At 42.0% G+C, this 17,004-nt stretch overlaps 1 protein-coding gene and 1 long non-coding RNA gene across 10 annotated transcripts in view; one reads left to right on the plus strand and one right to left on the minus strand.

Moving 5' to 3' along the window:
• The window catches only part of PKNOX2 (PBX/knotted 1 homeobox 2), a 467,254-nt gene that overhangs the window by 92,677 nt on the left and 357,573 nt on the right, over nt 1-17,004 (minus strand). For all 9 annotated transcript variants that reach the window (XM_061592847.1, XM_061592840.1, XM_061592843.1 and 6 more), the window contains one exon: nt 4,418-4,589. In XM_061592847.1, coding sequence (XP_061448831.1) covers nt 4,418-4,589 — 172 coding nt within the window. The remainder of the gene's footprint in view (nt 1-4,417; nt 4,590-17,004) is intronic.
• On the plus strand, nt 9,601-13,446 carry LOC133368602 (uncharacterized). Its single transcript, XR_009758703.1, has 3 exons — nt 9,601-9,771; nt 11,432-11,552; nt 12,259-13,446. It is a non-coding gene; the product is annotated as an uncharacterized LOC133368602 (long non-coding RNA).

Raw genomic sequence — 17,004 nt, forward strand, 5'->3', positions numbered from 1 at the left:
TGGTTTACCGAAGGCCTGATCCTTGGCTGGGGTTTCACAGACCAGAAGGGAGGGTAAGGTAATTACCAAGGCTGAAGGGCAACAGTAACAAATGGTGGCAGCGGTGAAGAGGAGAATAATAACATTATAAGTATCCAGAGCAACCCCGAGTTATATGAGTTATCTACATTGATACAAGGGGGTTGGGAACAGCATAAGCACGCAGTCACAAAAGTAACCAGATAGAGACTCAGGCAAGGTCTCTGGGAACATTGGTTATAGAACGTGACTGGTGGTGCTGCCTAGCAGGGGGATCTAGTGAGATCTGTGCTAGAGCGGAGAGAGAAACCATAAAAAAGGACAGTCCGGACTGGTGGAGTCCCTGGTGGTGCCTAGTGAAAGGCAGTAGCCACAAGCAGGTAGGAACCTGACAGGGAGAGCCAGGGAAGGGCGTCACAGTATACAAATGCAATAAATAAATAAATAAATAAATCCAAAAGAGGCAGAAAACAGTCTGGAGGATGGAACTATACTAGCCAGTTAGAGGAAGTATACGCATATTCACAGCGTGGCTGCTGAGCCGTACCAACATTGTAACTATTCAAAGCTACGTGCTCTATCTGGAAAATAATGGCGCCAACCAATCACAATACATGGATTTGCTTAATGAATACCTAAGAGAGATAACTATGCACTAATAATGCAAATCAGACAACCATTACCTATCAAGGTGCAGTGAAAATCATAACTGCAGGATGGATGCCTCTGAATGCCATTTACTGGGATTTACAAGTGGGGAGAGTTTTCTTGTGCTCCTGCTTGTAGGCTTCCTATAGGCATCTAGTTGGCCACTGGGAGAACAGGATGCTGGACTAGATGGGCCACCGGCATGCTTTTCTCATGTTCTGTGTGGTACCTTTCAAGATCCTGGCCATATATAAATATATATAGTACATGACTCAGGATATGAATGTATATACAGTATAGTACATTCATATCCTCCTTTTCTTCCATCATGGAACTCAAGGCAACGTATATAGCATTGCCAGGTGGTCTTCCATCCAGGCACACACCAGATGTAGACTTGCTAAGCTTGAGCAAGACGGCTGTATTTTGTGCTCCACTGCTGGGCATGGCAGGACCCAGAACCTTTTTTTCACTTCATCCTCTCCATTGATGAGGCCAAGGGAAGGTCAGCTGAAGGAGAAGCCCGGACAGAGGCAGTGTTAAGCCTTGCTGCCATGGCTGTCATAGGTCTAAGCTGCTACAAATAGGGGTGGATCTCAGATCTCTCTGTTTCTCATTTTTCCTCTTCAAATCCATATTTCTGCAGCAATTTGCATTTTTTAAAGATTCTTCAGCATTTTAGTGCAAATTTCTCCTAATAAACACATTGTGTGCAATATTTTGACTCACATTTTTGCAAGCAATTTCTCCTAATATAATGCATTTCTGTATGTTATTTTCACTAATGCACTCATCTGTATGCCCATTTTCCCTTTATATATGCATTTTTGTAAACATTGCTTGATTGGAGAACTGCATCACAAAATTCAAGCAAGTACAAATTTTGGAGGATGGCTGTTTTTCGGTTCTCATCTTGTTTTAGAAAGTGAGGGACAACAGCAGGTGAGTATTGTTACCTAGTTGCCATTAATGCTTTGCTTGTGGTCTTCCCAGAAATACCTGGCTGCCCACTGTGCAAAACAGGATGAGCCCTGGCTTTGACAAACAGGGCTCTTATGAAGCTGTAATATGAAAACTTAAAGAGACTGGCTGACACTTAATTAATTTCAGGTTTGCTAGCCAGCCTTTTGTGAAACCATGGACTATTAGCACACAAGACAGCGGCTGTAAATACCATTTTGTCTTAGTGTTGCCTTTGCAGAGCTCCTGCTGGGAGGAAGGGTGGGAAATAAATAAATAAATAAATAAATGAAGGAATGAAGGAAGGAAGGAAGGAAGGAAGGAAGGAAGGAAGGAAGGAAGGAAGGAAGAAAGGAAGGAAGGAAGGAAGGAGAGGAGGCTGGGGCAACATCAGAAGTATTTGGCTCCACCCCATTGGCTCTGATGCCACCTACTGTTGGCCTCCCTGCCTTCCGCCCTACCAGCCCTAATGAGCACCAGCCTCCACTGGGGAAGACATATAAACACCCCACTAGCAAATCAGGATGAATGCTCATTGTCATGAATTTTCCCTGAAAACAAATCAGAACAAATGCTCAATAGAGACCCGATACAATCTAAACTCTGCATAAGCTTTGCGCAAACAAATCAGGATTAACATTCAATAAATAGGTTGTCTGGAGGAGCCCATGGTTCCACACCTTTGAGCTATGAGGCTTGCTTAATGATTCTTCACTTGTAATATAAGGCTATTCTCCAAATAAGCTATTGGTAGGACTAAATAAATGCCAGAAGCTTTCTTCTCTTAGGCACAGTATCTTCTCTCCACATTGGTTATTTCTTTTTCAAATATGTCAATTCCCAAATGCAACCATCCTCCCAAATTGCTCTAATGTAACTGATCATATCCTCCCAAGAAGACAGCTGTAAACAGTGCCAGCATGGATGGTTCCTAGTTCTTGGGAGCAGACTTCTTTATGCAAAATAAGACATATGCAAATTTTCTTAATCGACCTATTCATTTCAAGCAGCCAAACCTGAGTTTTCTTGGTGCTAGCCCTGACTGAGATGCCTCCAGCATGTGAGCCAATTTGGCATGGGTCATGTGCGTGTGTAGGCTCAAACAGTATATGAACAGGCTAGGACTGGTCAAGTGAGGAACCACTTTCTGCTGGAGAAATTAAGATGATTTTGTCAGATGGGCTGCTTACATTTTTAGCAATCAGAGATAGCAGCATAGTCAGAGGTTTCTCCTTTTTTTCAGATTTATTAAATTTATGTATTGCTTGATGCAAAATGAGCCCCGAAAGTGATTTAAAGTGACAGCAGGCAAAGTACAATAAAAAGCTATTGAAATGAAAGAAATATATAAAAAGTGTCCATCCACAAAAATCACCCAATAATATAATTTAACCATCCCACTTCACATCCCCCTTTCTTTTAAATAGTTTTTGCAGCTGTTTTTCCATGGCAGCAGTGATCAGGGGCCATCTTCTCCCACAGTGCATCTGAGGAAGGATGGTAACATCCTTCCTCAGATGAATTGTGGGGCAGTGTAGCTGGTGGCTCCTTATCAGTGGGGCAGTGGAATCTGCACTGGGTTTTAGTCTGAACTTTCAAGAAGGTGTCCAAGGTTGGATACCTTCTTGAAAGTTTGGACTAAAACCCAGTGCAGATTCCGCTGCCCTACTGACATGGAGCCACCAGCTGACACTGCTGTGGGGCAAGATGGCCCATGACAGAGGATTGCTTCTGCCATGGGGAACTGGTGGCAAAAACTGCTTAAAGCAAGAATGACAAAGGAGTAAAGTTTAAAAAGAAGAAGCCTCTGATTGTGCTGTTGTCTATAACTGCTGAAAAATAAACATGTAAGCTCCCCGCCTCTAAAAGTGCCCCCCACACCCAAGTCACCAGTTCCTCATAGGGAAGGGCAAATCCAGTGCTTGTTTTTATAACTGTAGTCACAAAATAGCACCACCTCTATTTTTATTAACTACCCAGGGCTACAATTTTGTGCTGGCATCCACAGCCTTTTTATCAAGGTATGAATACTGGCACTTCATTCCCCCCACCAAAAAAGTACTGGGTGAATCTGTCAATTTCAGTTTCACTCAGTTTATCATTTTTCCAATCTTAAGTTCAGCCTTCCACATTCCCACATCAGCTTGTGATTTTATTGTTAAAAAGGCTTTATGAAAAGTCATCTGCACTTTAGTTCAAGTTTTTCTTAATGTGCATATATTTGCATGCAATGTTGCCTACTAGACACATTTTTGCAAAGTGATTTCCCCTAATATAATGCATTTTTGTATGTTATTTTCACCAATATATGCATTTCTATGCACATATTTCAATCCATTTTTGTACACATGACTTGGCTGGAGAACTGCACTGCAGCATTCAGAGAACTGTGAATTTTAAAGGATAGTTGGGTTTTGGTTCACATATTGTTTCAAAAAGTGCAACTAGGTTTGCCTTTAAATGCAAACAATCACATTTCTCTCCCATCCCTAGTTTTCCACTCCAAGTTTCCTCTCCTCCCCTTTTGCCTCCCCCTTGAACAAATGTGTAAAAAATATATCCTGAGAATGTTTAATGCAGCCCTAACAGCAGTTAAGGCTAGTGGCTCTAATGTTAGTGGGGCCGTGAATCTGCGCCAGGTTTTAGTCCAAACTTTTAAGGAGATGTCCAAGGTTCTAAAACCTATTCCCAAAATAGGTTCAGCACCCAGGACAGTTCCTTGAAAGTTCGGATTTACTGCTTCACTGACATTGGAGCCTAAAGAACTGTCTCTTCCCAGCAAAACCATTACCAGGTTGTCCAGCTCAGGGTCATCGCTGAAGAATGGTTTGTGCTCCTGTTCTTGCTGGTGTACGAAATTCTCAATGTCGACATCAAAGCTGGCAGAAGTGATGCACTCCGAGCCTTGCGTTGCCTGCTCACACTTCTCAAACAGCAGTGTCAGAAGAGGGAAGAGAGGATGCCTAAAGAGAAAGGGAAACGCAATGTCACTTTCAGAGAGAAACACACGTCAACTCTGCTGTGGATGTGGTCCATCATTCTCTCTATTTCCGCAGATCAGACGAGTGTCTTTGCTAACATGGTACCACCCACCCACAAGTGGGAGGTATTAGCAGATTGGAGTAAACCTAAGGTTTGCAGAAGGAGAAAAATAATTTTAAAATATCCTAAGGGGAAAGGAACCCCCAAAACAGACCAATTAGGACTGAGCATATTGGTGACTGGCCACAGGATGCTAGCTGACTGTTTTATGTGTGGGTAACTTGGGTGGGAGTGGGAATGGAATGGAGCTGTCATGACTGCTGAATCAAGTCGTGATCCAGACATGGAGTCAGAGGATTCAGGGGCATCAGATGGGGATCCAAGTCAGGGCTAGGGCTCAGAGCTGACTACTGAACATAAGGAGACTATTGAACCAGAGGCTGCTGGGCAGGAGTCCCCAGGTGTACATCCCACATGACCAGGGCCAAAGCCCAGCATGGGCACCTTCCCTCAGCCTGAAGAACTAGATACCTTCCACCACACATCACCAGTTCAGTGGCATAGGGAGTGCATCAGGAGGAAGGATGTGGAACAGAGGAGGAGTGCCCATCTTCAGGCCAGAGGGCTGTCCCTTCAAAGCTCAGAAGGTCTATTCACAGAGGTTGAGTCTGTAGAATGTAGTCTGGAGACAGAGGCTTAAAAGGCCTTTGTTGGAGCAAGTTGCTCTTTCAGAGCTATCCATTTCCAGGAATCTCCAGACAACCTTGTCAGTTTCTCTGTGGGGTCCAACAGTTGACCAGAACACAACAGGAACATCCTGAAATAAGGCATGACTGGCTGTCTGGCATCCTGAACAGCAGCAGTCGGCACTACAACATTTGTTACATACCCCTCTTTGTCCAGTTCCATTTCCCAATGTATAAAACAGTTTTATACTGCACATATACACCTACTCAGCTACATAAGGATTACTCTCACTTCTTCACTGTCATTCTTGGTTTCTTAACCTTTCAATCTATATCAGTCTGGGGGCTGAACAACTTGAAACCCCTCCAAAGTGATTGGAAAGGACAACAACACACAAACATAGAATTAGATTGATCCAACTCTTGGGAGTGACCTGGTGTTTTGCAACATAAAGCTCAAATCCCCACTGTCTCCCATTAAGAGATGGCAGGTCAATCAGGGCATCTCCGGGATATTAATTCTACCAAGGGGCTGCTTTTTATTATTCCTACTGTGCTCATTAGAAAAAAGAAGAAGCAGCACTAAATCTGCTGCAGAATCAAATTATCAGCCTCACTATGAGTAGGATGCTGAATCTACATTTTAATTATAACATTTATATCCCCAACCCATTTTTAATCCTCACAACAATCTTCTGAGGTAGATAAGGATGAGAAATAGTGTCACCCAGTAAACCTCATGGATAAGTAGGGATTCGAGCCCCAGTCTGAGACTACACCACACTGAGCAGACAGTGATCCCATATTATGTGGCTATTTTGAAGCCATCTCATTCTTTCAGTGAAAGAACAAGTGTTCAAGCATATGGAGCCAATAGGCACATTCAGAATTATCATGTCTATCTTTGTGAATATTTGTGTGTGTGTGTGTGTGTGTGTGTGTAAAGGCAACTGGGGCACACGAACACGGCGGGTGGGGAAAGGATTAAGTATCGCTTCCCATCTTTCAGCTCAAATCTACAGTGTCTCAAAGCTGCTTTTCTTAGTTTTCTTTTTAAATCCATTTTGTGATAATTTCATTTATGTTATGTTACAGTTTATTTCTATGCCAAAAAGGCCCTCAAGGCAGCTCACAAAAATAAATACCAATACAAAATACACATTTATTTGTGTGCAATGTGCAGTTTGCCCCTTAACTAGCGTATTACAGAGAAAAGTTCTAGCCTGGCTTTCACCTTGATGTGCTAAGTTTCTATAAGCGGGGACACTTTTTTATATGTGGTAGCTTTTACACATGCAACCCGACCTGCAGTCTGAAGTGCCACAGTATCGCCATAATAGGGCTATACCATGTGAAAATCCCTAACACATAGATTGGCTCTATGTTTTTAGCTGGACAGTCATGCAGGCAGAATTTCAAGTTGAAGCATCATTGTCACAGGATCAGCATCTCTCTCAGTGCTCCATACTGCCGTGTCTCCTTCCTGTGTGGATAGTATTAAGGCAATTTGCATAATAATGACTAAGCAGCAGAGGGTGTCTATCTTTATTGACCAGAGGGGGACAGCCTTAGAACCCTCTTCCTACCTATTACTTTGGCATCATTACAGTTTCCTTCCACTTACTGTTGTTATGCCATGTTTCATTGCAAAGGAGTTCCCTCCTTTACTGTGTTTTGCCCTTACAGTAACCCTGAGATATGTCTCTGTTAGTTCCCATTTTACAGACAGGGGAATTGGGGGCCAAGGACACACACTATGCCTCAATGCAGACTTCACACCAAATTTCTTATAATAATATTTCAAAATTGGAGCTGAGTCCAAATGGATCTTAATTTTTGCAGCTCCATTTGTGGATGACATATTGGAGGGGGGATTTCTCTGAAGTTCTTGGGGGGCAGTCAAATCTGGTGGCTATTTGCTGTAAGCAGAAGTAGTGAGTGTCTCTATTTTGGGGAGGGGGTTCTCTGCTGTTAATAACAGCAGGAAAGTAGAGTTCATTTTTCAGTTGCCCACCTGCTGTTTGACCTCCCCCTAACTGCTCCAGGTGCAGTGACATTATGGGGCACGGAGGGAGGTAAAGGCAGCTGCTTATATGGAAAACAACATAGAGAGAAGCTGTGAAGAAGAGGAAATCCTACTCACAGATCTGCGAAATTATATTGGCATGTTCAGTGAATGGTGTGTGTGTGTGTGTGCATGCGCCAAAGTGGGATTGTACCTTCTGTCTTTGCTCCTAACCGCCAGACATTCATCCTATCCTGCCTACATGTGTGCAAGATTTTGTTTTTGTTTTACTTATTTATTTTAAAATGTTTGCCTACCATTCGTTCAGAAGTCTCACACCAATTAAAATAAGCAACAAAATAAAACCATCCAGATAGTAATACAAAAGGAGACAAATTAAAACCAAACAATGAAACAGCAGCACAAGCTAAGAAACAGCAGGGATACAAGAGGATATAGCACACAGGTTCTCTATAAACATTTGGGAACATTGTAAAAGGCAGGATCTCTGCACAGATGTAGCGCTCCATTGAAAGCTACCTTTGGCTAAATGCACAGAAATTGAGGGTAGAGCCATTGGGCTTGATAGGTACATCGGGAGCTGCCCTACACTGAATCAGACCATTGGTCCATCTAGTTCAGTATTGTCTGCACTGACTGGCAGGGGTTCTCCAGGGTTTCAGGAAGGGAGTTTCTCCCAGCCCTACCTGGAGATGCTGGGGATTGAACCTGGGACCCTCTGCTTGCAAAGCATACGGACTACCATTGAGCTAAGGCCCCTCCCCTCCCCAATTCATTCAATGTACACAGATAAGTCACATTAATTCACATAACCAGTCTCTTTGGATGGCACAATTTACTCATGTTTTTAATCCAGGGATAAAACTAGAAACTAAAATGGATCTCATTAACAAATAGTTTCGACAATGGCTTGGACCATTAAAACAGGGTTATTGAGCCTGATGCAGACAAGCGTAACTTCAGATATAATCAATGAGGGGTGGGAGAGAATTGTGCCTGGTCCTGACTTTAGAACAGGAACATAGCTCAGTGGTAGAATGGAGGCGTTGCATGCAGAAGGTCCCAGATTCAGTCCCCAGCAAAAAGGGCCAGGTAGCAAGTGATGGGAAAGAGCCTTCTCTGCCTGTGATCCTGGAAAACAATTGCTAGTCAGAATAGGTAATATTGGGCTAGATCAGGTGTGGGAAACCGATGGTCCTCCAGAGCTTGCTGAACTACAACTCCCATCATCCTTGGCCACTGGACATGCTCTCTAGGGCTGATGGCAGTTGTAGTTCAGCAACATCTGGAGAACTAAACGTTTCTCATACCTAGACTAGATAGTTTGATTAGAGATGGGGGAGAAATTTGATTTAGTTTGCATTTAAAGCTGAATCAAATCTGCACTTTCGAAAACAAAATGAGAACTGAAACACAGCCATCCTTCAAATGTAGCACTTATCCGAATTTTGCCATGCAGTTCTCCAACCAAAAAATGTTTACAGAAATACATATATTGAGGAAAGTGTACATAAAAATGAATATATTCATGAAATTAACATACAAAATGCATTATATTCAAAGAAATTGCATGAAAAATGTGTACCTTAGCCAAAACTACATACAAAAATGTGTTTTTTAGGAGAAATTCACACTGAAAAATTTTCATGAAGATTTTTTTTAAAAAAACCCACAAATTGCTGCAGAAATGTGGAGAACGGAATTTAAGACTGGAAAAATGAGCAACAGAAAGACCAGAAATTGATAGATCTTTCTATCCCTAACTTTGATCTGGTACACAGTAGCTTCCTATATTCTTCCATTCCATTGTCTCTTCAATAAACTGTAGGCACACAGGTTTCATTTGTGTAATCTGAACATTTTAGCAGGGGACACAACACTGGCACACATGTAGCTTCTATGCAAGATGACCCAATCAATGTATGAAGGTCGGGCATTATCTTGCTCCATGCATTGAACACCCCTGAAATTAAGGTCATCTGCACAGAGTGTAAAGGAGAAAACAAGGAAGCAACATTCAGCTGAGTACAGTAAACTTCATTTGGCTACTCATCTGCTAACTGACATTACACGGAGAGAAACTAAGAAGGGCAAGAGATGCGTTGCAACTAAATTAAGTGCTCCACACCTCCGTACAGTAATTTGGCAACAAGGCTGCTGAGATTGGCAGCACAGGCCTAACCTAATATTGGATATCACATTTCCCTCCTGCCTTCACATATATGGGGAATTGGAAAAACCATATGCCCATTTCGCTAAGGGCTGAAAAGTCACTCTTTATTTAATCAAAGCAAGTGTGTTTTAATTTCTTTAAAGCCTGTTGTCTTGAATGCTTAGTGTAAAGTTATCCCAGGAGTCCAGTGAGCTGAAAGATCTATTATACACATCAACAAATCAGAGGAACCAATGGATTAGCCAAGCCTTCCAGGACCAAGACAAAGAGAAAAACAGGTGAAGGGGTTAAACTCTGGTATAAGTCTTCATTTGCAGCTACTAATACTGCAGCATATTACAGTCTAATCTAGACTGATCCCAGTTTAATGCAAGATTCTTCAAACCTTGAGCTGAATACGGGAGGAAAAAAATCCTCCTTGGTCGTAATTTAGGCAGCCCTGCCGAGGCTTAGCTGAGGGATATGAAAGGCAAATTCCAGACGGTGTTATGAATTATTTCGCCTTATGAACCTTCCCACTCTCAACAGATGCCTGCTGCCATTTAAACAGCCACTAGATCAATTAGAAATGAAAGGCACAAATCGACCCTGCGCAAGGGCACTAAATTACTAGGAACTAATAATCCAAGCAGTAATGCCAGGTGGTAGGAGTTCAGCAATGCACCCCCCCTACACACACACACACACACACACACACACACACACACACACACACACACACTTTTCCACACAGTACATATTCCTTCTCAGTGTTATGGAGAGAATTAAAGTGCAGTCATTGTGAGAAGAACAGTAGTTTGCAAAACCCCAGCAAAAGCTTTGGGGAAGTAAACTCTTTTGAAATGTCTGTGGCTCAAAAGGAACACAGAATATTAGAAGGTAGAAGATGAGAAAGACCAGTTAGGACACTGAAGGCTCAGTGCAGCATATAATTTCTAGCTTTTATTCCTTAACACAGGAGCAAGTTGTCCTGTGTAGATGGACATTCAAGAGAAACAACTGCTGCAGGGAGGCTGTTGGGGTGGTCTACCCCCCTCCCCAGCCCTAGGGTTGTATGCAGTTTTGAGTAATGTATATATTTTTGCAAGTGATTTCCCCTCATATAATGCACTTTGTAGGTAATTTCACTAATATATACATTTTATGCACACTTTACCCTAGTGTATGCATTTTTGTACACCTAATTTACACTTTCTGAAGCTATATGAGAACTGAAACATAGCTATCATTCAGAGTTTGCACTTCTCTGAATTTTGCAATAATACGTACATAAATCAATATGCTAGGGTAAAGTGTACATAAAAATGCATACATTAGTGAAAATAACTTGCATTATATTAGGAAAAATTAGTTTGCAGAAATGTGTATATTAGACAAAATTGCACAGAAAAATGTGTATATTAGAAGTTTGCTCTAAAAATACTGATGAATTTTCATGAGGACTTTCCCAGAATCGCAAATTTCAAAGGATGGCTATGTTTTGGTTCACGTCTTGTTTTGGAAAGTGTGAATTAGGTAGGTTTGCCTTTAAATGAGAACTGAACTGAATTTCTCTCCCATCCCTTTGTCACAGTCAACATTTTTAAGAGACTCAGCAAAGCATTATGGAGAACCAACAAAACATAGTCGATTTTCATTAGTGATAGCAAACAAAGCCTGATTAGGTGGGGAAGCAAGTGACCAAAACTGCAAGCTCTGACCCTGTCCATGATATAAATATGATATATTATCTCGCAACTGAGGGGTACAAGAAGTTTTCTTTTACCAAATATTGATACTATTTCGGTGCATGAAAGAGACAAGGACACAATCTCAGCTGGTGTCTTTTCTAGCCATTATGAATGGGAGTGTTCATTTGTCATGAAAAAGTCATTCCTACAGAAAGTGAAGAAAAGAATATAATATACTAGTGGTTTTATTGATTTTTCTCCCTCCTAGGAGGTCATTTCACTCACTGAGATCGCCTCAAACAGAATGTGCCTGTGAGGATTTCAAGCTGCTTGTGGCTGACAGAAAAAGTGGCTAGCTGACAACATGGTAGCAAAGCAGGATGACAGAGGTGGGCAATACTGTTACCCTATTCAGGCATTTTCCCTCATGCACTTCCTTCACATGAGGGGCGATAGTGAGGGCACACTAGCTGTCCCTGTCTCCATCATACCTCTAATGGCCAGCCCTACCACCCTCCACTAGGATTTGTTTGGTGGTGCCCATTTGAATTGCATCCCACGGAATCAGGCAGTTATGATAGTTTTCTTATGTTTCTTCTTTCCTTTGCTTTTAAGGATTTCTGAAAAATGACATTGTTATTATTTATAACAATGTTTTCCTTTTGGAAAGCAAAGGAAAGCAGCTTTCTCTCTGCCCCCTGCCTACCCACTCAGTCCCCACCTTTGCCGCCTCCTCCTCCTTCCAATCTCCTCCCACCCCCGGCAGTGGGAGAAAGGGGGAGATTGCAAAGCAAACACACATTCTAGTCAGTTTTACCTTAGCAAAACAAATAACCATGCCGGTCAATTTCAGATTAGCACAGCAAAGACCCATGTTGATGAATATCATGGTAGTACAGCAACACAGCACAGGGAATACAACTATAATAATAGTGTTATGCTAGATTTGTGTTTTTTTAAATCTGAAGTCGGAAACAGCTGTGGAAGCTCACAGCATTCAGGATCAGTCCACAACGATAGCAAATGTGAACTATGGGGAAGTCAGGTGTCAATTTCAGTTTTAGTGAAATTCTCACTCATCCCTACCCTCAACAGGCTGGGGCCGAATGTCTACAGCAGGAAGCTGCCTCTGCTCATGGAGACTCCCCATGAGATTTAAATCTAGGGATGTTGGAGAATTCTGATGGAAGCACAAACAAGAGAGGAAATTGTTGATGTTTGTTTATTTGTCCCATGTCCAGAACAGAAATCAATTCAGTAAATATGATCGGTATCTGCTATTCTTGTTGTCATTTTCAGTCCACAAATCATATGTAATTGATTATGGTTTTTCCTATTTGCATTGTGTTTCCTTTGTATTGAAATGAATGGTGTGGGATAATGTAATGATAACATAAAATTCAGCAACGGCAGACAGTGAGATGAATAATGTACTTGTTGTGAGAAGCCAAAATGCAGCTGAGTTGGTAGAAGGCCCTATTCCCCTCACAGAGCTAAAATCCCCAGGGCTCCTTGGGAAGAGGCACTAATCAATCCACTCTGGGCATTGTAACTCTGTGAAGGGAATAGGGATCTCCTAACATCTCTTAGCACCCTTAACAATCTACAGTTCCCATGATTCTTTGGGAGAAGCCACGTCTGTTTAAAGTGGAATGATATAGCTTTAAATGTATAGTGCAGATGGGGCCTAACACTGAGGAATAAGTAGATTGACTTCTCTCTGCCCTGCCCCCCCACATTCCATTCCCTTTTTGTTCCATGTTGTTATGGGACCTAAGGAGAACATTTGGCAAAAGTGGGAGGATGAAGAATGAGGTACAGATCTTGGGGAGTGGGTTGCCAGCACAGACAAAAGGTCTTTAGAAGTGTGTGGGCTTGCCAATGGAATTACTAAGAAAAGCCTGGAACCCCTCCCCCTTTCTCCTGAACCATCTAGAGATGAATCTGCCTGGGCACCCAGCCTAGATTTAGCTGTGGAACAGTTAAAACACAGTAAACAGATAAGAGAGCAAAGTGAAAGCAGGCAGGCTGAGTCACTTTCGCCAAGGCCAAGGAGTTTAGATAAGCGACGGCTTCAGATGATGCTTCCAACTCCTAGAAAAGGCTTTTGCCCTATAGCAAAAGCAAGAAAGACCTAGAATTAACCCATAGAAGCCAGTCCCTGCCCCTCTCTGATATAAAAACTTTAGTGATGCTTGTTTAGCTCTGTTGTAGCAACTCTTTGCTGTTGCCTCCATGCCTTGTTCGTGAGGAAAGCCTAAACTGTTTGGTACCCTGAATGACGTTCCAGTATTCTAGTTCATGCCTAGAGTGTGATGCTGTGTTCCTGTATTGAATACCTGAATAAAGCTTCATGCAGAAAATCCAGTCTTTGAGCCCTGAATCTGCTTCTTTGGTTGGGAGCCAGGACACATGTATCCAATTTGCCTTCTGGCATTCTAAACTTTATTGAGACAGAAGTAAAACTAAAGAGTCTGTCAGCAGCAGAAATCCTGTCCTAGGCATTCTCTGTAATGGCTGAGGTAGGACCAAGGCTAGAAATTGGGGGTGGGCGGGTAAATCTGTCAATTTCAGTCTCTCTCAGTTCTGTTTCCTCCATTTTTTAATCATTTTGTTATGAAAGTTCATATGCATTTTTGGGTGTGTTTATCTGAAAATGTGAATTTTTGCATTTTGTGAAATTTCCCTGGTATAATGCATCATACAACATTATGTCCACTACACATTTATATGCTCATTTCCCACTAACATATGCTTTTTTGTACATATTGCTTCACAACATGTTGGTTTGGAAAATGCAAATTAGATAATTAAAATGCAAACTCAATAAATTTCTCACCTGCCCCTACTAGGAATTGCCTACAGACAGCCTTCCCCATCCTGGTCCCCTTCAGCTGTTGTTGGATTACAACTCTCATTATCCCTGACCATTGGCCATACTATCTGGGCGCATGGGAGTTTTAGATTCCAGGTGGGAGCTGATGTCCAAAACAACTGGAGGGCACCAGGTTGAGAGAAGGTTGCCTTAAGAGGTCATTATTTGCTTCTCCTGCCTCATGGCCTGAGTCGCCAATATGAACCCTACCGAATGTTTCATCAAAGACCTGCAGTGATGAACATTCTGCAACAACTCTTAAGAACCTATCCCAGTGCTCCATATCATGACAAAGTAATGTGCAACCTAAATCTTTTTGGCTGTATAAAGAACCTATTATTTCTTGTTTCTCATGGTAGACAACTGAACCTCACTCTTAACACATTTAAAAGATGAGGCTACCAGGATTAAGTTTTAAGGAGTACATCCCTCCCTATATATATCACATTTACAGCCTGTCATCTTTCAGAAAAGCAAAACTAAGGGGGGGGTCACAGCTGGGTTCACCTATTTTACCTTCACAACTCCTTTGCGAGGTAGATTATGCAGATAAATGATTTACCCAAGGGAGCTTCTTGGTTGAACAAGGCACTGAGAACCCAGATCTTGTCGGATCAAATCCAAAGGTCTGTTGGCTATACTGCACTGGCTTTCACGCCCAGGTGCACTTGAATACAAGCTCTCCTCATATCACTGCCTGGATTTTTTTTTTTTTTAGTTATGCTTTAGATATCGTTTTGTGTCAAGGCAACCTGGGGCCTTTCTGCACTATGCATTTAAAGCAGCTTAATTCCACTTTAAACAGTCATGGCTTTGCCCAAAGAATCCTGGGAGTGTAAGGGTGCTCTGAGTTATTAGGAGACCCCTAGAAACCACAGAGCTACAATTTCCAGAGTTCCCTGTGAAGTGGGATTGGTTGTTAAACCACTCTGGGAACTGGAGCTCTGCGAGGGGAATAGTGGCCTCGTAATAATTCTCAACACCCTTAACTAACTACAGTTCCAAGGTTTATTTGGGGGAAGCTTTGACTGTTTAAAGCGATTTGATGCTGCTTTAAATGCACAGTGCAGATGGACCCCTGGTGTTCATGTTCCAGCCTCGTGGACTAATCTTTGGCAGCGGTGCAGCTAAATAAATTTAAAACCTGGGTGTTTAGAACTTTTTTTAGATGGCCATGTGCATTTGTACTTCAGTCATGAAGTGCACAATTAACATTTCTCTTCTCCTCACCCCCTGTTATATCCTCAGGGAGAGCATTCCACAAATGGGGAATTGCCACTGAAAGAGTCTATCCATTTGGGGATGACCCATGACAGGGCCTTTGAAGTCACAGTTCCCCACTTGTGGAATGATCTTCCTGGTGAGCTGTGTCTGCCTCCATCGTTACTGACTTTCAGGAGGAATTTGAAAACATTCCTGTTGACCCAGGCATTTGATGGCTGAAAGAAACTGTTCCTGGCAACCCTGAGATCACGGGTTGAGATAATGTTTTTAACTGTAAATGTTTTTAGAATGTTTTAACTGTTTTTAGATTTAACTGTTGATCTGCCAGTTTTGCATGGGAATATATGGTGTAAGGTGACTGCATAAGTAAACTGGTCCCAAGCTTTGTTAAGGACTTTATATACAATTGTAACACCTTGAACAGGGCCCAGTAACAAATTGGCAACCAGTGCTGATCTCTGAGCAAAGCGCTTATATGCTGACAGGGTCTCATTCCTGACTCTGAGTACATTTGAAAATTCACATAGCTAAGGTTGCACATTGCAATGGGTGACTACCAAGTATTTGTAAACTGGGGGGCTTTTTGGTGGGGATATTTTGATGTATTTGACAACCCACTGACTACATCTGTACAGCTAAAGCAGCTTTGCAAAGATTAGGATGTCATACCAGGCTTGGGGTGTTTTGAATATGCTGCAATGCCAACAGCTCTCGATAATGATGTTATTTCAGGATATATCTGAGCTGGCATGTATTAGAGTGCCTTAATGACATCACTGTCAACTCAGAAGCCAAGCAGATGCAGACAATCCTGGGAAACTTGAACCAGCTTGGCCTTGATGCAAAGCTCAAAAAACACACTTCAGTAATTCTCCATTGAATTCCCAGGATACTTGCAAAAGGCAGAGTATTCCAGAATTTCATTGCTTTTGCACACATTTAGGAAGCCCCTCATCCAGGTGGATTTCAAGGCTGCTGAACTCTTCCCCCCCCCAGTAGTTTAAACAATAAGAAATATTGAAGCATAGCCTGTCTGGGGTCTCACCCTCTGATCTGGAAGGCCTTTCCCTTCATCCCAGATGTGCTAATAGTTGATCGAAATTGGGGAGGGGGGACATGCTGCACAGGCTCAAAGGTACTCATCTTAAGACACATTTTCACAGGTTCCATGGCTGAACCTAAATGAATTCCTATATAACCCTGCATTACTTTTGTAAAAAAAAATGGGCATGGTACTTTTTTTCTATTTCAATGCAAGAAACTGAAGAAACAGATTATTATTGTTGTTGTTAAACATTTTGGCATGTTCAAACCATCTCACACAAATTGTCTTGTCATTTTTCCAACAACCCTGAAAGGTAGGACAGGATATGGGAGGCTAAGAGAGAAAACAAAAACAAAACAAAAAGGGATTGCAAAGAGCTCCAAAAAGACCTCTCCAAACTGAATGAATGGGTGGTAAAATGGCAAATGAAATTCAATGTAAGCAAATGTAAAGTTCTGCATATTGGAGCAAAAAATCTTAATTTCACATAAACGCTCATGGGGTGTATATTGCAGTGACTGACCAGGAATGACATCTTGGGGTCTTAGTGGATAGCTCAATGAAGATGTCAACCCAGTGTACCGCAGCTGTGAAAAAAGCACGTTCCATGCTAGGGATTATTAAGAAAAGGTATTTAAAATAAAACTGCTGATATCATAATGCCATTGTATAAATCTATGGTGTGGCCGCATTTGGC

Source organism: Rhineura floridana, chromosome 12 (genome assembly GCF_030035675.1).
Source record: "Rhineura floridana isolate rRhiFlo1 chromosome 12, rRhiFlo1.hap2, whole genome shotgun sequence".
NCBI lineage: Eukaryota > Metazoa > Chordata > Lepidosauria > Squamata > Rhineuridae > Rhineura > Rhineura floridana.